At 43.6% G+C, this 18,539-nt stretch overlaps 2 protein-coding genes across 2 annotated transcripts; one reads left to right on the forward strand and one right to left on the reverse strand.

Moving 5' to 3' along the window:
* Positions 1 to 11: 11 nt before the first annotated feature.
* On the reverse strand, positions 12 to 2,242 carry NDUFA2 (NADH:ubiquinone oxidoreductase subunit A2). The gene is made up of 3 exons (XM_053566613.1): positions 2,059 to 2,242; positions 1,832 to 1,938; positions 12 to 211 (listed from the first exon to the last, which is right to left on the reverse strand). Exons 1-3 carry the CDS (start codon positions 2,157 to 2,159, stop codon positions 120 to 122), a joined length of 300 nt encoding a protein of 99 aa, XP_053422588.1. The 5' UTR covers positions 2,160 to 2,242; the 3' UTR covers positions 12 to 119.
* A 113-nt stretch (positions 2,243 to 2,355) lies between these two features.
* On the forward strand, positions 2,356 to 16,343 carry IK (IK cytokine). Its single transcript, XM_053566607.1, has 20 exons — positions 2,356 to 2,497; positions 2,987 to 3,053; positions 5,618 to 5,710; positions 6,204 to 6,263; positions 7,343 to 7,510; positions 7,669 to 7,783; positions 8,608 to 8,678; positions 8,789 to 8,835; positions 9,878 to 10,041; positions 11,883 to 11,991; positions 12,320 to 12,359; positions 12,519 to 12,744; positions 12,992 to 13,010; positions 13,453 to 13,531; positions 13,793 to 13,873; positions 14,396 to 14,453; positions 15,474 to 15,562; positions 15,758 to 15,866; positions 16,032 to 16,066; positions 16,153 to 16,343. Exons 1-20 carry the CDS (start codon positions 2,482 to 2,484, stop codon positions 16,178 to 16,180), a joined length of 1,674 nt encoding a protein of 557 aa, XP_053422582.1. The 5' UTR covers positions 2,356 to 2,481; the 3' UTR covers positions 16,181 to 16,343.
* The last annotated feature ends 2,196 nt before the right edge of the window (positions 16,344 to 18,539 follow it).

Consider the following 18,539-nt stretch of genomic DNA (forward strand, 5'->3'; position numbering starts at 1 on the left):
CCTGAAACAGCATTTTACAGTACAAGCTTTATAAGGAACAGAACACAGCTTTCCATATTGTTCTGAGTCCAGCAGAGCCCAGGCTCTGGGGCTGTTGCTTTTAACCCTCAGTTGAGGTTTCAGGCTTTGCCACTTAGCACATTCTCCAGGGCTCTAGTTACCTGATCAGTACTGAAGTTGTTCAACGAGACATTCTTCTCTTGGCCAAATGCTGAGGAGAGAAGGTGGTGACTTAGTATTTATTCTGCACTGTCGAGTCTACCACGGTATAATAAGAGGTTTTTGTCTTTAACAGTTTTAATTTGGGAAGGATACTAAAGTGATATGACCTAAGTATATTTGGAATGCCTAGAATTAATACAGTAAGTCTCAAACACATATCGGAAGCCCATGTGCAACTAGAATTTCGGCTGATTCTAAGTGGCCACAACGAGAAAGAAGACATTTCAGGGAGCCTTTAAGGGGCACTGTGGGCATTTATTATTAATAGTATGAGCACTATATTGTGTGGGCCTATGCTTGGCTTGGTGTCCATTCTGTGGTCTCCATATGCCATGTAGCATAATACCTAGCACAAATTAAGTTACTCGTGTCTGTCTCTCCTTGTAATTTACTGGTTTTTGGAAGGAGACCTTTTTCCTCCTCCAGTTATTATTGTATATTATACTACAGATGCCCACTGTTAGATGCAATTTTCCTTACATGTGACTGTCTCCTGCCCCCACCCAGATATTCCTAGGGGACAGTATAGTTAAAAGCTGTAATTAAAACCCCATTATTCAGTATGGGTAAGGTATTCTAGAGAATGCATAAATATTTATTGCATACCTACAATGTGTTAGGCAACATTACAAGAAATTTTCAGATTACAATATATAGGGAGAGGATAATATAAAAAAGCTCAAGAGGCACTGTTACATAATTGGTCAGGGAATGCCTTTTTGAGGTGGCAGTATGTAAGTTCTGACAATAATAATAGCCTGAATAATAACAAAGTACAAGCTATGGCAGTCTGGGAGAGGTACCAGCATCCTAGGAAAGGGGAACAAATGTAAAGGTTCATTATGTATATTCTAGCCCCATTACTTTAGGTATGTTCTGTAGAGTTTTCATTCTGTTTTCTAATCTCTGCAATGAGAAAAAAGAATCCACCCCCTCATATGACTGATGATTATTAAATGAGAGTTAGGCAGGAAAGCACTCAGCACAGTGCCTAGCATTGAGTTCTTCATATTATTGAGATTCTTGCACACTATCTGAACTGACACTGGCTACACGTTATTTGGAAGGTTCCACATTGACAGGGATTAACTAGCATCTCTTCTCTATCTGAAGCCTATTTTGAACTACAAAAACGTTAGCTCCTGGTCCCTACGAAGGAGTTGGTCAACCTCCATATAGATGCTGCCTCATACAACCGTGCAAATATAAACTTCGTCAAGGCAACAAGGCTAACAGCAAGGCTGAAGTCCAAGTTCTTTCTCCACAGGTTTTTTCTTTTGTAGAGACAGAGTCTCACATTGTGGCCCTCGGTAGAGTGCTGTGGCCGCACACAGCTCACAGCAACCTTCAACTCCTGGGCTTAAACTATTCTCTTGCCTCCCATGTAGCTGGGACTACAGGCAACCAAAAGGCCAGGCTATTTTTTTTTTTTTTTTGCAGTTGTCGTTTAGCTGGCTCTGGCTGGGTTTGAACCCACCAGCCTCGGTATATGAGGCTGAGCCACAGGCGCCACCCTCCACAGGTTTTTTCAAGACACAGTGAGGTCCCTGCTCTTTTCTAACCCTCGTTCCCCCACCAGAGTCCCAGACCTTCAGCGTCCCGCACTCACCGTAGCGGGCCCAGAGCTTAGGCTGTACGTCGGAGCATTCGCGGATTAGGATGGGCAGGTCGGGGTTCGCCTTCTTCACGTCCACATAGCGTTTCTCAATGAAGTCCCTGCGGGGCCGGAGAAAGCGCAGCCCGTGCTGTCTGCGCTGGCTTCCCTAACACCTGAGAGGTCGAGGTCATGACCCCGGCGTCTCCGAAGCCCTCCCGTCTCACCGCGCCGCCCCTCACCTGACACCCTGGCTGCCGGGTGAGCGCTGGCATAAGTGGATGCGAATCTCACGCAGTCCCAGCTTTGTCCCGATTCCCCGACCTGCTGTGGCCGCCGCCATTTCCGCAATCACAGAGGGCACAATCTCACGCTTTTAGACCAAGTTCTCCAGTGGGCCCAATGGCGGACATTTCCTCCTCAGCTATAGGTTGGCTGACACGGGGGCGGGATAAAATTTAGCCAATGACATAAAAGTGTAACAGGGCAACTAGGCGGTCTTCCAATTTCTTTGCACTCTCGGTTGGACCGAGGGGAGAGGCCGGAAGCGGAAAGGCTCGGAACGCAAAGCAGTGTGGGTTGAGTTCTGAGGTGCGCTGTAGGGAAAGGCTGGGCGCTGGTGTTTTTGGAGGCTCTGTTCTCGGCGTCGAAAGACCGCGGGCAAAATGCCGGAGCGAGATAGTAAGACTCGGGTCGTCCGCCCTTTCTTCCCCGAGGGACTAGGGGCACTTAGCGCGTTATTTTAGCTTCTGAGCTTAAGCCTTGTATCTGTGTGTGTGACGCTAGGAACCCGGCGAAGCCGTTGGACCGCAAGTGAGGCCGGACAGCTCCAGACTCGGTCCTCAAGCCTCATTCCTGCTCTAAGTGACGACCGGCGACTTTTGTCGGCGGATCCCTTTTCCTCACCCGTTTCCTTATACATAGTTCTGCGTTGCGCTGCTTATTTTTCTCGTAGTACTTGAGATGGGATCCTCCAACTCAGATTTAGGTACCCCTCCTTTGTGTTCCCACAGCTACTTGTATCTTCCCATTTCAGCAGTTGCTGCGTGGAATTGACACTGCTGCTGTTCTTGCTTTTCTCCTACATTTTCTTCTATATCTCCAATTTCTGCGTGGGACCCGACACTAAATGTCGAGACCGATTAAATTAATGCCAATTATTTTTGTCAGGTGAGCCGTTTTCCAATCCTTTGGCCCCAGATGGCCATGATGTGGATGATCCTCACTCCTTCCACCAGTGAGTATTTTGTCATAGGACATGGGGGTGAGCTGGGCAGTGAGTAGAGAGGTGGGGGGATGGTGAAAGAATTTTGAATGCCAGGACTGCAAGGATGGACATAAAATGGTGCCAATAGCCCTTTATCTCTGTGAACTGTAACTGGGTCAGTCCAACTGCATGAGAGTATTAAAGGGGAAATTCTGGCAGGGAAGGTTCTGGTTTTTTATATGTGTTGTTTAATTGCACACTATGTAGGAATTCTTCCCATAGAAAATTAAAACAGGAAATAAGGATAAAGTTGGTTTTGATAATGTGTCCAGTTCAGTTCATTTCCTAGAGGTACCCCTGCTACTTTTTCTTTCTTTCTTTCTTTTTTTTTTTTTTGAGACAGAGTCTCACTTTATTGCCCTTGGTAGAGTGTATTGGCATCATAGCTCACAACAACCTCAAACTCTGCAAGGCAGGTGGATTGCTTGAGCTACTTTTTTTATATACGTAATTTCTCTTCTTTTTTGATGCATTTATACATACATATGTATAACTGAGGAAATCATCATTGCTTTGTGAGTTAAAATATTTATGTTAAATGGTATTATTCTGTATGTATCATTTTGCAACTTTTTTTTTCCTTCTTGAGACAGGGTCTCACTGTCACCTGGGCTAGAGTCCAGTGGCATCAATCATAGCTCACTCACTGTGACCTCAGACTCCTAGGCTCAAGTGATCCTCCTGCGTCAGCCTTCCAAGTAGTTGGGACTATAGATGCAGGCCACCATGCCTAGCTTAGTTTCCTTTTTTTTTTGTAGAGACAGGATCTCTTCTCAGGCTACTCTTAAGGTCTAGGCCTCAAGCAGTTCTCCTGCCTCAGCCTCCCTAAATGCTAGAATTAGGAACATGAGCCATCATGCCCATTCTGCAACTTTTTTTTTTTTTTACCCCACTCAGTATCTTGGAGGTTATTTTTATAGTGGTGACAAAGACTCCTCTCTAGACCAAACTTTAGTGAGGTTCCTCGAAGAGCCTTATTTTTGCCCAGGCGTTGTCTTTGACCTGCTAAACCCAGTTTCAGCAAATCAAACCTCTCCCGACCTCCTTTGATACCCAACCAAGTTTCTTTTAGTAATTTTCTGTGTATTCCTAGCTGTCCTTGTTGTATCTGGAGTTGAGTTCGGTCTCTTTTCAGTAATGCAGTAGTCTTCATTCTATTACAGTCATCTTCAGTAAGGTTTTTCTTTGTAGGAAGAAAAAGTTGATCAGCAAAGGTGGGAGAAAAGGAGCTTGACTGGATAAGAAGAGTGGGAAGATTTTCCCTAAACTGGGTTGACAGGATTCTTTTTTAAAATTGGGGCCAGCAGGTCAAGGAAGACCCTGGTCAGAAGAAGGTTTAGAGGAGTCTGACTATAGTTAAGTCAAGGAGAGAGTCCTTGTCAGTGTACTGGTTAAAATGATCTCTTGTACCATTAGAGCTATTTGTCCTTCATTTGGGAAACACCATTACAGTTTAGTTATTCTTCAGTTAATAAACATCTAGTTTATTTCTAATTTCTTATTATTTTATTTTTCTTTTCTTTTTGCTTTGATTCATAAAATGCCTGAATCTGGCATCTAGTTTCTTAACATTTTCAGGTTTTTACTTTAATTTTTTTTTTTTTTTTTTTTATTGAGACAGTCTCATTTTATCACCCTTGGTAGAGTGCCCTAGCTCACAGCAACCTCAAACTCTTGGGCTCAAGCTGTTCTCTTGCCTCAGCCTCCCAAGTAGCAGTGACTACAGGCACCTGCCACATACACTGGCGCCTGTTTGTTTTGTTTAGCAGGCACTGGCTGGGTTTGAACCCACCAGCCCTGAAGCATGGGGCTGGCACTCTAACCACTGAGCTATGGGTGGCCAGCCTATTTTCAGGTTGTGCAAGCCTTCTTATATAGTTATGCTGGTAATTAGTCAGGCTAAATCTAAATAAATAAATGGATTTCCTTAAATATTAATATTAATAAATACTGCCAAATCACCCTTTCCCCATTTGTTATACTACTTTATATTCCCATCAGCAGTACATGATAGTGTCCACTTTACAAATTCTCACTCATACTTGATTTTTTGGACTTTCTAGTTGTTAACACTTTGATGCATTAAAAGTGGTATATCGGCTCGGTGCTTGTAGCTCAGCGGCTTTGGCGCCAGCCACATACACTGGAGCTGTCGGGTTCAAACCCAGCCTGGGTCTGCCAGACAACAACGACAACTACAAAAAAAAAAAAAAAAAAATAGCTGGGCACTGTGGTGGGCACCAGTAGTCCCAGCTACTTAGGAGGCTGAGGCAAGAGAATCACTTAAGCCCAAGAGTTTGAGGTTGCTATGAGCTGTGATGCCACAGCACTCTACCAAGGGTGACATAGTGAGACTCCGTGTTAAAAAAAAAAAAAAAAAATATATATATATATATGTGTATGTATATATAAAAGTGGTATATCTTTGTTTCAATTTGTATTTCCTTGATTTCTAGTAAATTTAACCATGATTTTTACATATTCCTTTTTCATTTTTTATTCCTAATTTTTTAAATTTTTGCCTTTTCTTCAAGATCAAAACTCACCAATGAAGACTTCAGGAAACTCCTTATGACGCCAAGGGCTGCACCTACTTCTGCACCACCTTCTAAGTCACGTCATCATGAGTAAGTCTTTGGGTGATCCAGGCTGTTGCCCATCTTTCTTCTTGATCCTCTTTCTTTCTACTAAACCAGAATGTGCTAGGAACTGGAAAACTAGTCCTTTTTTGAAGCCTGTGTTTCTAATTTTTTTCATGTGGAGAGTGAAGCTCCAAGGATGACTGAAATGCCCTGTTGTCACTGTTCCTGAATATGTTCCATGAACTACCGTAGTAGAGTTGCTGCTGGTGTAAATGGGCAGATTTACGGTCTGTTCTAGCACTATAGACTCAGACTCTCTGAGACAGATGCCTGGGGATACATAATTTTAATAGTCTCTCAGGTTGTTTATGAAGCTTTTTAAAGTTTGAGAGCCGCTCACCTGCAGACATTGACATGATCTCTGCCTGATTGAAGCTGTTGGTATTCTAGGTTTTTCTTTCGTCCTCCGGGTCACTTCTTGGGGTTTCTGGGGCTGTGGCAATATGTTGCTATCAGTGAATTTCTTGTCTTTTTCTAGGATGCCAAGAGAATACAATGAGGATGAAGATCCAGCTGCAAGGAGGAGGAAAAAGAAAAGGTGAAGGAAGAGTGGAGGGATGTTAGGTTTTAAGGTGGTAGTGTTTGGGATAATCATTAGGCTAGAGACTGTTGTTTTGAGGATCTTTGCTTCCTTAATGGAGAGGACTGATACTTTGAGTGGCAATGTAGGGCTTGGAGTCAAGCCTGCCTATATTTAAATCTCATTATGACTGGTTTCTTGCTGTAGAACCTTCGGCATTTTGCTTAACCTCTCTGTAGTAATGAGAATAGCTTTTATCAGGTTGTCACGAGCCTCTACTGTGAATAGTGCATATCAGCACTTAGCACCTGTGCCTGGTGTGTAGTAACCATTCAAGAAATCTTTGCTGCCCTCATTGTTATCATCATCATCATCATTATTTATTATATATTACTTTCTGTACTTGGTACTTCGCTTTTTCTCACTCCTGGGGGTGGGAAGAGCAAGGAATGATTTATTTTCAGCTGAAATTTAGATGGTGATAAAAATTTAGAGTATTTTCTGATTGCTGTGTGGAAGGGTCTCTTATACTTGTACAGAATTTTAAGAGTTGGGAGGCATTAAAGAAGTCTGAAGTGGTCGGGCACAGTGGTTCATGCCTGTAATCTGGGAGACCAAGATGGGTGGATTGCCCAAGCTCAGGAGTTCGATACCAGACTGAGCAAGAGCGAGATCCTGTCTCTACTGAAAGTGGAAAAACTAGTCAGGCGTTGGGGCAGGCACCTGTAGTCCTATCTACTTGGGAGGCTGAGGCAAGAGGATTGCTCTAACCCAGGAGTTTGAGGTTGTTGTGAGTTATGATGCTATGGTACTCTACTCAGGGTGATAGAGTAAGACTCTGTCTCAAAAAAAAAAAAAAAAAAGAATTCTGAAGTGACAGTTGGAGTTTCTTAAGGTGGCAATGGAGCAGTATATTTATGAGCTGGAAGAAGCCTTAGTTCTTGTTTTGAGGATTATGAAGAGGTGGCCAGTAGTTAGTGCATACGTGAGTGTTCCCCATAGAGAGCAGGATGGAGATAGAGGGAAACAGGCAGAACAGTTCTTTTCGCCTTCAGATAGCTGGTGAGCCTTACACATTCACCTTTCTGTGGTCACAGTTATTATGCCAAGTTGCGCCAACAAGAAATTGAGAGAGAGAGAGAGCTAGCAGAGAAGTACCGGGACCGTGCCAAGGAACGTAGAGATGGTGTGAACAAAGATTATGAGGAAACTGAGCTCATCAGCACCACAGCTAACTACAGAGCTGTGGGCCCCACTGCTGAGGCGTGAGTACCTGGGGAACCAGAGCATGGTTCCCTCGCCATCCTAGAGTATATAATCACTACATGAACTCTTCCCCCTACTTTTGCTGCTCTGGAGCTATTTCAAAAGGGACTTGGTAGCCACAAATGACTGTTCTAATGTGGCCTCTTTCATTATATAGGGACAAATCAGCTGCAGAGAAGAGAAGACAATTGATCCAGGAGTCCAAATTCTTGGGTGGTGATATGGAACACACTCATTTGGTGAAAGGCTTGGATTTTGCTTTGCTTCAAAAGGTGGGTCCTGGTGGGCAAGTGGGAAATTGTAGTAGAGTGCCGAAAGCTCTTATATGGGCCTTGCAAGGCGAGGAGGAAGATTGCTGATAGTTCACACCATCAAAAGAATTGCTGATGGTGGCCCCTTTATAGGCCTAATTGCTAGCTATCCTTTAAGTATCAGCCTAAATTGTATTTCCTTGGAGAAGCCTTTCTTGATCACATAGGTATACGTAAGTTTTCCCACCTTTCACCTCCCTCTTCCTGCAGCCTTGCATGGCCCCTCTATTTCATTTATCATAGCAGTTGTTACACCTTATTGAAATTGTTTGATTTGTCTCACCTAGTATAAGTTCCATGAGAACAAGGACAGTATCTGTCTTGTTTAATATTGTGCTTTTAGTCCCTGGCACAGTATGGTAGAGTGCAGAGATTTTCAACCAGTGTGCTGTGTACACTTTTAAAGATCATTAATTGTTTTCAAAATAAATTCAAAGTGCAGTAAGTATACTCTTTTTATTATTATTTTTTGATCAGCATAATTTAAGTGTGTTGTGGAAGTTTAATTATAGGTTCAAGTGTGCTGTGAGATAAAAAAGGTTGAAAACCATTGCTATGGTGGATATTCAATAAATATATAAAGAATGAATATGGCCTTCTGGATCCTTGAGTATGGTTTTATGACTGAATCCAAACTGCATAAAACAAATCCTTTTAATAAAGGGATTTGTACTGTGAAGTTTGGATTGAGTTGAGGGGTTGCCCTTGGGGATTTGGAAGGCCACATGTGGACTGAGGCTGCAAGTTCCATAACCCTGGCTAAACCCTACTTGTTTTCCTGTTAGGTACGAGCTGAGATTGCCAGCAAAGAAAAAGAGGAAGAGGAACTGATGGAAAAACCCCAGAAGGAAACCAAGTAAGTAAATATTAGAGAACACTTGAGCATTTAGAACAGTGCGGCGTAAAGTAGGAGTACATTTAGCAAAAAAAAAAAAAAAACACAATATTTTTTTTTTGTCTTTTCAGGAAAGATGAAGATCCTGAAAATAAAATTGAATTTAAAACACGTCTGGGTGAGAACACAGCTTGTATATCATTGACTAATATATTCAAGGTGAATTGTAAGGAATTTAATGCTTTGAGCAGAATATGCTTCCTCAACCTCCTTTCCTCTTTCTTGCCCCTAAAGCAACTAATCCCATTAAAATACTCCAATAAGACTTAGACATAGACTTTATTTCATACGTTATTTTATGTCTCCCGCATTAGATTGGAAGCTTTTTCAGGTTGAGGCTTATGCATTAAAGGAGGTAGCATTGTTGGTGATCTAAATTTTGAAAAGCTCAAAATTTAGAGTCAGACGTGTGTTTGAATCCTGATGATGAAACTACTAGGTATGTGATTTTTAGGCAACTAATTTTGTTTACCTGTAAAAATTGGGTTACTGCTTACCTCATGAGATTATTGTAGTGATGAAAAATATATGAAGTGTATAACATGATGTCATATTGAGCAGGTGTACAGCTGTTTTTGAGATAATGTCTTTCACTTTTGCTCAGACTGGAGTGAAATACAGGAGTGTACTATCATGCCTGGCTAATTGTTCTATTTTTTGTAGAGACAGGGTCTTAGGGAGAATGGTCTCGAACTCCTACCTGAAATAATCCTCTTGCTTCAGACTCTCAAAGTGCTAGGATTACAGGCATGAGCCACTACAACTGGCTGCTTTTTTTTCCATCATTATCAATATTACCTAAACCTCATCCTCTTTCCTCACAGGGCCAATGCAATGTAAGCACATAGTGCCCTTGAGAAGGCAATGTAGGGAATGGTTGGCAATGTAGAAGAGTGGTTGGACTTAGACTGGGTCTCATTCTTTGCTCTGTTTGCTTGGTAGCTATATAAGTTAAGGTAAATCACTTAATTCTCAGCCTTAGTATTTACTAGTACAAAGGGGATAATAATGCCCACCTCACAGAACTGTTTGAGGTTCGAATGAAACAAAACATGCATAGCACTTGGCATGATGGCTGGACAGCATAAACAGTTTAAATGGCAGCTGTTATCATCGAATTGTTCCCATTGGTTACCTGCTACTTTCCTTTTTTTTTGTAGGGCGCAATGTTTACCGTATGCTTTTCAAGAGCAAAGCATATGAGCGGAATGAACTATTCCTGCCAGGCCGCATGGCCTATGTGGTAGACCTGGATGATGAATATGCTGACACGGATATTCCCACCACTCTTATCCGCAGCAAGGCTGATTGTCCCACCATGGAAGTGAGTGACCTAAGTCCTGTGAGCCTGTCACATGAGCTTCAAAGCTGGGAATCAGCCTCACCTCTGCCCTGTTCCTTGTCTGCCACATCAAGTTCCTATTCACTTTTTACCTCCTAAATCGCAGTCAAATCCATTCACTTTTCTCCATCTCCACCAATAATGTAATCTAAGTCTAAGCCATAACCTCTTGCTAAAACTTTAAAAGAGGTTTCTAATTGGTTTCTGCACTATTCTTGTTTCCTTCAATATGTTATTTCTTTCTTTGAGATGTTATTTACATGCCATATAATTCATTCTTTTATAGTGTACAATTGGCGGTTTTTAGTATATTTACAGAGTTATGTAACCATCATTACAGTCAATTTTAGAACATTTTCTTTTCTTTTCTTTTTTTTTTCTTTTTTTTTTTTGTAGAGACAGAGTCTCACTGTACCGCCCTCGGATAGAGTGCCGTGGCATCACACGGCTCACAGCAACCTCTAACTCTTGGGCTTACGCGATTCTCTTGCCTCAGCCTCCCGAGCAGCTGGGACTACAGGCGCCCGCCACAACGCCCGGCTATTTTTTTGTTGCAGTTTGGCCGGGGCTGGGTTTGAACCCGCCACCCTCGGCATATGGAGCCAGCGCCCTACTCACTGAGCCACAGGCGCCGCCCAGAACATTTTCTTTTCTTTTTTTTTTTTTTTTTTTTGTGAGACAGAGTCTCAAGGTTTTGCCCTCGGTAGAGTGCTGTGGTGTCATAGCTCATAGCACCCTTCAACTCTTGAGCTCAAGGGATCCTATTGCTTCAGTTTTTCTATTTTTAATAGAGAAGTGTCTTGCTTTTGCTCAGGCTGGTCTCAAATTCCTGAGCTCAAGCAATCCACCTGCCTTGGCCTTCCAGACAATTTTAGAACATTTTTATCACCCCAGAAAGAAACCCTATACTCTAGCCGGGCATTGTGGCCGGCGCCTGTGGTCCCAGCTACTCGGGAGGCTGAGGCAGAAGAATCGCCTAAGCCCGGGAGTTGGAGGTTACTGTGAGCTGTGTGATGCCACAGCACTCTACCGAGGGCAATAAAGTGAAACTCTGTCTCTACAAAAAAAAAAAAAAAAAGAAACCCTATACTCTTCAGCCATCACCTCCCCACCCAATCTTTTCATCCCAGCAGCCATAGCAGTATTTACCTATGGCTAAAGTGATCTTTTTAAAACTCAAATTTTTGTCTGCAATGGTATAGACATTGTTTTATGGTTTTTCTTTCTTTCTTTCTTTTTTTTTTCTTGAGCCAGAGTCTCACTGTGTTGCCCTTGATAGAGAGCTATGGCATCACAGCTCACAGCAAACTCAAACTCTCGGGCTTAAGCTATTCTCTTGCCTCCCATGTAGCTGGGACTACAGGCAACCAAAAGGCCTGGCTATTTTTTTTTTTTTTTGTATTTGTCGTTTAGCTGGCTCTGGCTGGGTTTGAACTCAACAACCTTGGTGCATGTGGTCAGTGCCATAACTACTGTGCTATGGGCGCTGAGCTGTTTTTTCATTATTGTTAGGATAAAGAGCAAAATCTTTACCATTGCTTACAAGCCAAAGCGATGGGACTTTTAAATCTTTTTTCACCATGCCTCCCTATTGTTTGTTCTCCAGCTCTTCTGACTTTCTTAAATGATCTAGATTCACTTTTGACCAAGAACCTTTGTGCAAGGTGTTTTATCTCTCTGGGATGTCCTTTCACAACAACTCCTTTCCCTGTCTTCACCTAGTTTATTTTAACTCAGTAACCCTTACTTTGTTAGGTGAATGAATGAATGAATGGGGAGATTCCTGCTCAGTGGGAGAATATTCTTGGTTCTTGTGTTTTCAGGCCCAGACCACACTGACCACAAATGACATTGTCATCAGCAAGCTCACCCAGATCCTTTCATACCTGAGGCAGGGTACCCGTAATAAGAAGCTCAAGAAGAAGGATAAAGGTACTTGGATGGTTAGGGAGAGAAATTCTACTTCTAGAGGTGCATTTAGGGATAGAACCAAGGTGTCCTTGTAGCCTTTCTTTCCTGGGGAGCAAAGAAAAATGGAAGCCATGGAGCATTGTCAAGGGACTTTACATTCAAGTTCTATATGCTTTACCTACTTATGAAGTAATGGTCAGGTTTAAAGCATGGGAGGGAAGAGTGAGTAGCTTTGTCCTGTGTTTTAAGTAGAATATGTTAAAAAGGGCATTGAGCACTGGATGGGATGGTGAGGCTGAATGGAATTAACTCAGGAGTGTTATTTCTGACTCCTCTCTTTATATTTCAGGGAAATTGGAAGAAAAGAAACCACCTGAAGCTGACATGAAGTATGTATTGTAGCACTTGGCACCTGATCAGAGGGAAAAGGCTGGGTATTTCCTGTCTTTGACATTATGGGGAAGCTTTGGTATGAAAATCTGGAGAAATGGTCAGGGAAAGTGAAGGTATGTGTGACATTAGCCAGCTAGTGATCTTTATTTTTCTAGCATTTTTGAAGACATTGGGGATTATGTTCCCTCCACAACCAAGACACCTAGGGACAAGGAGCGTGAGAGGTACCGGGAACGGGAGCGTGATCGGGAGAGAGACAGAGACCGTGACCGAGAGCGGGAACGAGAACGGGATAGGGAACGAGAACGAGAGCGGGATAGAGAGAGAGAAGAGGAAAAGAAGAGGCACAGCTACTTTGAGAAGCCAAAAGTAGATGATGAGGTGAGATGTGGGTCCTTCATACTAGTAGGTAGAAGTGCCCCTCTCTGCCTGCCCAGGCTGGTACAGGTACAAGGCCCTTCTATTATATTGGCATGTCATGGCTCCATAGCAGCAGCTGGGTCAACTGATCCATAGTAGGAACCGTCCTGGAAATTGGGGCAAGGTAGAGGAAGGAATTGATTCAGACTTGGGGGAGGGTTGAGTAAGAATTCTTTGTGGTGACATTCATCTCAATTTTTTTTTCCAGCCCATGGATGTTGACAAAGGTGGGTTGTATCCACAGCATCTTGCAATCAGCTCTAGAACTCCTGCTTTCTCCCAGGCTGAGAGTCTGACCTAGAGCTCAGAGCTGTCAAAGGTGGGATTGGGGAACTTCCTGGTCTGGGTTCTGATAAGAACCATGTCTTGCTTTATGGAATGGCCACCTTCCTGGCAATGGCAGGGCAAATGGGATATTTGCTCTTAGATATATTTCCTTTGGCCCTGCAGTTCTCAAAAGGTGAGGCAGAGGTTGAGTGTACGAAGTCCTGGTTAACCTACTCTCGTGTCAACCAGAGTAGCTCATTATTAGTTGGAGTTATTTAAAACTTCATTATGATAAAAAAAAATTGTCAAAAAATAAGTTTCTCTGAAAGCCATAGGTTGGAAGTATGTTGTGGGTAGCAAGTTGTTGGTTCAAGGTCTAAGCAGGGTTCTCTTTATACCTAGGACCTGGGTCAGCCAAGGAGTTGATCAAGAGTATCAATGAAAAGTTTGCTGGGTCTGCTGGCTGGGAAGGCACTGAATCATATCCTTTATTTTAATATGCTTCTGGGTTGTTCTCTTCTTATTCTAACTGTACTTGCCTCCCTGCTTCCTTCTCCCCACCTTCCGTTTTGTGCTGATTTTAACAGGGCTGAAACTGTACCTTGTTTCTTCCCCATACACTCATTGAAGCTCATGACTTCTTAGAATTTTCATGTTGTGTCTTCTAGCCCTTGGTGTCTCCTGCCTAAGGTTTGTCTGTGGTAAGTGGAATTCTGTCTTTGTTTTCTTTAACATAACATATGCTAAAGAAGCCAGAAGACAAAAAGCAGCTGGGAGACTTCTTTGGCATGTCCAACAGTTATGCAGAGTGCTACCCAGCCACGTATGTGAAACCCTGTTAAGGAAGGGAGGCTGGGATAATGGGAGAGCAAGTTGGAGGGTGAGGTGGAAATTTGATTTGCTGGGACTTGGGTACTCCTGGGGTGGTCATTCCTGTGCAGATAGCCTTTTTTGACACAGAGTCTCCCCCTTCCCCCTTTTTATTTTGAGACAGAGTCTCACTCTGTTGTCTCAGGCTACAGTGCTGTGACATAGGTTAAAGCAACCTCAAACTCAAGTGATCCTCCTGCCTCAGCTTCCCGAGTAGCCAGACTACAGGCACCCACCATGACAACTGGCTACTTTCTACTTTTCTACTTTTAGTAGACACAGGGTCTCATTCTTGCTCATGCTGGTCTTGAACTCCTGAGCTCAAGCAATCCACCTGCCTCCACCTCCCAGAATGCTAGGATTACAGGCGTGAACCACCTCACTTGGCCCATATATCCTCTTAGTTGGGCAGGCTTCCAGGTGAACAATAGGTGTCTGGGTCTATAGCATCTTTTTAACTGTTTCTTCTCTTTAGGATGGATGACATGGCTGTGGATAGTGACGAGGAGGTGGATTATAGCAAAATGGATCAGGTGTGTAGTTAGAAGCATAGTAGGACCTTTGGGCAGTTACTTTTTCATAAATTATCGCCTTATCCACTACCCCTATGCAGATTTTAGGTTCTGTCCCTAAAATCTGTCTCTCATGTACCGAAATCCCCACCTCCTTCAGCTACAACAGTAGAAGCAGCAGCATGGGGTCATGAGTAGCTTAGCTTTTTTAAGTCTGCACAAGACCAAATGAAATAATGGAAAAAAATGTATTTCCTACAGCAAAGTGCTAGGCTTCCTATCCTAGGCAAGTTTATTTATTTATTTTTTTGAGACAGAGTCTCACTTTGTCACCTTTGGTAGAGTGCCATGGCATCATAGCTCATAGCAACCTCAAACTCTTGGGCTCAAGCAGTTCTCTTGTCTAGGCCTCCTGAGTAGCTGGAACTACAGGTGCCCACCACAATATCCAGCTATTTTTTAGAGATGAGGTCTCAAACTTGCTTAGATTGGTCTCAAACCTGTGAGCTCAGGCAATCCACCAGCCTTGGCCTCCCAGAGTGCTAGGATTACAGGCGTGAGCCAGCACGCCTGCCCACAAGTGTTAATGTATAAGTAGAAGGGGCAGAAGGAATTACAGATCTTAGAAAAAGTCAACACAACTCTGCTAATACCATTAATAGTGAAGAAATGTTTAGGTCCTCTGTTATCATTGTATTGCAATAGCATGGTTTAATCCTCGATTTTTGTTCAATCCTGCCTTTACTATTTAGTAATTTTGCAAGCATGCCAAGTTCTTTTAGTACTTAGGCCTTAGTTTCCTCATCAGGAAATATATTCCCTCTTCGTAGACTTTTGGGAGAATGAAATAAGATCTGTTTAGTATTCAGAATAATGCCTGGCATGTAGTAGCTATATAGTAAATGTTTGTTATTTATTAGGGTAGGATTTATGAATGGTGAAAGCCGGGACTGTGGGAGAGTCTGAATTCAATCAAGGGTTAAAATTCCATTTTCACTAACATCTCTTCCTTTCCTGTCCTCCCATTCTGTCCTACAACAGGGTAACAAGAAGGGCCCCTTAGGCCGCTGGGACTTTGATACCCAGGAGGAATACAGTGAATATATGAACAACAAGGAGGCCTTGCCTAAGTGAGTCTATGCTGAATGTGGGCAGAAAATGAGGAGGACTGTAATGATTCGGTAAAATAGCCCATACTGGCTTAGAGTGTGTGGTCTGGATGAGATTCAAATAGGTTCTTTGACCCTGGAGCTCTGGAAAATCCTTGCTGCTGTTATACAACCTTTGATGCCTTTTTCCCCCAAATGCACTTTTTTTTATGTCAGGGCTGCATTCCAGTATGGCATCAAGATGTCTGAAGGGCGGAAAACCAGGCGCTTCAAGGAAACCAATGACAAGGCAGAGCTTGATCGCCAGTGGAAGAAAATTAGTGCAGTAAGTGGGCTGCATCTTTGGTGGGAGGGTTTCAGCTGGAAGGAGATACTCGCTTACAAATCCAGGAACAGGCAGGGGCTTGGAGAGCCATAAGAGATCAGCTTGGGCCTCAGGTTAGCGTAGACTGGTAGCATGACTACAGACAGTCCCTCTTCTTTTTTGTAGATCATTGAGAAGAGGAAGAAGATGGAAGCTGATGGGTGAGCAGCATATTCTTCCCCTGTGGTACTGGTGGTAATTGCATGGTGTATTTATCTTATGCTGACTCATATCTTTTCAATTGCAGGGTTGAAGTCAAAAGACCAAAATACTGATCTCCAGTTTAATACTCATTCTCCAAAGGGAGAATTTCCACAAAGATGTGCACCCCACTGCTTGCTTTCTACGATTTCCAGAAAGGTTGCAATACGTTTTTTGTGAATGTACATAAAATTTTATTGTATAATCATTTGGTTCCATTAAAATTGGTTAACCTGCTGTCTTTATGTTGAACATCCCCTGCTAGGACTCCTGGAGCATCAAGAAGATTAATTCCACTGGTTGTATAAAATCCCATATAGAAAGTTTTATCAGTTCTTCCTGAGCTGTCATTCTAGATTCTAAACAATAAAGATGTTTGCCAGTTATTGTGATCAATGGAGAAGGGAATAATGACCTTCACTGATGGGCAAATGGTGGATACGGGAATGTAAAAATGATTGGTCTTTGGGCGGAACCTGTAGCTTCAAAGGGGTAGGGCACTGGCCCCATATGGCGGAGGTGGTGGGTTCAAACCCAGCCCCGGCCAAAAACTGCAAAAAGAAAAAAAAAAGATTGGTCTTAAACGTTAGAGTCACTTAGGTTTGTCCGGATATCTAGTCCTAGGACATAGAGTCCCTGGGAATTAAGGTCAGCCCACTGGGCTGCCAGTCTGATTCCAAGGCTGTGTAGGAGTGGGCTCTGGGCGAAGGTATCTAAATTTGTGGGTGGGACAAAAACCTTTGAATTTATGTGCCCCCCCCCCCCACCCCCCCCCCCCCCCCCCCGTGAGCTTTAGTAATGCCAGGTTTAAATGACACTTACAGGACTGAAATTGGGCCCTGTCTGCAACAGCATCTAAAATAGCTGATTTCAGACAAATGATACCCTGATCCCATGTTTATAGACAGTCCTAATTATGAAAAAGGTCGGGCAGTGCCTGTGGCTCAAGGAGTGGGGCGCTAACCCCATATACCAGAAGTGGTGGGTTCAGACACGGCCCTGGCCAAAAACTGCAAAAAAAAAAAAAAAAGGTCATGGAGATTTGGCTCAGGTGAAGATACCTGGAAGGTCATTAAAAGCAAGACCTGTGGGTTGACCGTGGGTTTGAAATTAAGTTTCTGCAAGTACCACAAACCTCATAGAAGCGACCAAGACTGGGTGGCGCCTGTGGCTGAGTAGGGCGCTGGCCCCATACACCGAGGGTAGCGGGTTCAAACCCGGCCTTGGCCAAACTGCAACAAAAGCCGGGCGTTGTGGCGGGCGCCTGTAGTCCCAGCTGCTAGGGAGGCTGAGGCGAGAGAATCGCTTAAGTGCAAGAGCTGGAGCTTGCTGTGAGCCGTGTGACGTCATGGCCGTCTACGGAGGGCGGTAAAATAAGGCTGTCTCTACCAAAAAAAAAAAAAAAAAAAAAGAAAGTGATCAAGACTTTCTGATTGGCCACTAGTGACAAAGAAGCTCAACACCACACAGTAACTTTCCCAGTTACTCAGCGAAAGGGATGTACTGCCTCTGTGAGGTCCCAAACCTCACTTCAACTCCTCTTTAAGGGTGTTCGGCATCGGCATGTAAGATGGCTTAGAAGGCTTAGTGCTACAGATATGTCAGCAGGTTCTCTTCAGCCTCAGGAGCACCTGCTCCTCATCTGCCTCACCATGCAGAGTACTCCCATCTTTTTTTTTTGTTTGTTTGTTTTTATTTTATTATTTTTTGAGACAGAGTCTCAAGCCGTTCTCCCTAGGTAGAGTGTCCTGGCGTCATAGTTCACAGCAGCCGCCAACTCTTGAGCTCCAGCGATCCTCTTGCCTCAGATTTTTTTTTCTATTTTAGTAGAGATGGGGGTCTCGCTTTTGCACAGGTTGGCCTCGAACTCGTGAGCTCAAGATATCCACCCGCCTTGGCCTCCCCAAGTGCTAGGATTACAGGCGTGCGCCACCGCGACCGGCCAGTGCTCCCATCTTTGTGGAGCTTTTGGTAACAGGGATGTCCAGAATGTCAGCTGTCATGCTCACTTTCCTCTTCAATTCCTTGGTAACTCTGAGCACTGCTTCTGCCCAGGGTCTTGGGCCAAATGGTAGCAAACAGGGTAAAGCGGTGATGGCCACGAATATTTTGGACTGCCCAGCTTGAGCGTGCCCTCAGGTTACCTGCTGTCCAGGCTTTCCTATGTCATTTTTTACTGCTTTTTCAGCGGCTACCCAGGTTGTCACTTGACACGATCTGGGGTTTCACCAAGCCGGAATGACTAGGGTCCCTCTCCTATCCAAAGGGTATTAAGTGCTAGGGTGGAGCAGGATGAAGGGAAAGGATTTAAAGGCAGTTCCCAACCTTACATGAAGTGATTAGGGAGGGGGGAATTACCGTCGTATCATTTAGTTAGCTCCAGTCCCGATCACAATAAGACCAATTAAGTGGCGAACCTTGGGGGCGAATCTC

The sequence above is a fragment of the Nycticebus coucang genome, chromosome 17, assembly GCF_027406575.1.
Source record: "Nycticebus coucang isolate mNycCou1 chromosome 17, mNycCou1.pri, whole genome shotgun sequence".
Classification (NCBI taxonomy): domain Eukaryota; kingdom Metazoa; phylum Chordata; class Mammalia; order Primates; family Lorisidae; genus Nycticebus; species Nycticebus coucang.

Excerpts from the sequence above, each read along its gene's own strand:
- NDUFA2 (XM_053566613.1), bottom strand. The coding sequence starts at position 2,159 with ATGGCGGCGGCCACAGCAGGTCGGGGAATCGGGACAAAGCTGGGACTG. Across the intron at positions 1,939-2,058 it reads CCCGGCAGCCAGGGTGTCAG|GGACTTCATTGAGAAACGCT; the intron begins GTGAGGGGCGGC and ends CCGGCCCCGCAG. Across the intron at positions 212-1,831 it reads TAAGCTCTGGGCCCGCTACG|CATTTGGCCAAGAGAAGAAT; the intron begins GTGAGTGCGGGA and ends TTCTCTCCTCAG.
- IK (XM_053566607.1), top strand. Across the intron at positions 6,264-7,342 it reads AGGAGGAGGAAAAAGAAAAG|TTATTATGCCAAGTTGCGCC; the intron begins GTGAAGGAAGAG and ends CTGTGGTCACAG. Across the intron at positions 14,454-15,473 it reads ATTATAGCAAAATGGATCAG|GGTAACAAGAAGGGCCCCTT; the intron begins GTGTGTAGTTAG and ends GTCCTACAACAG.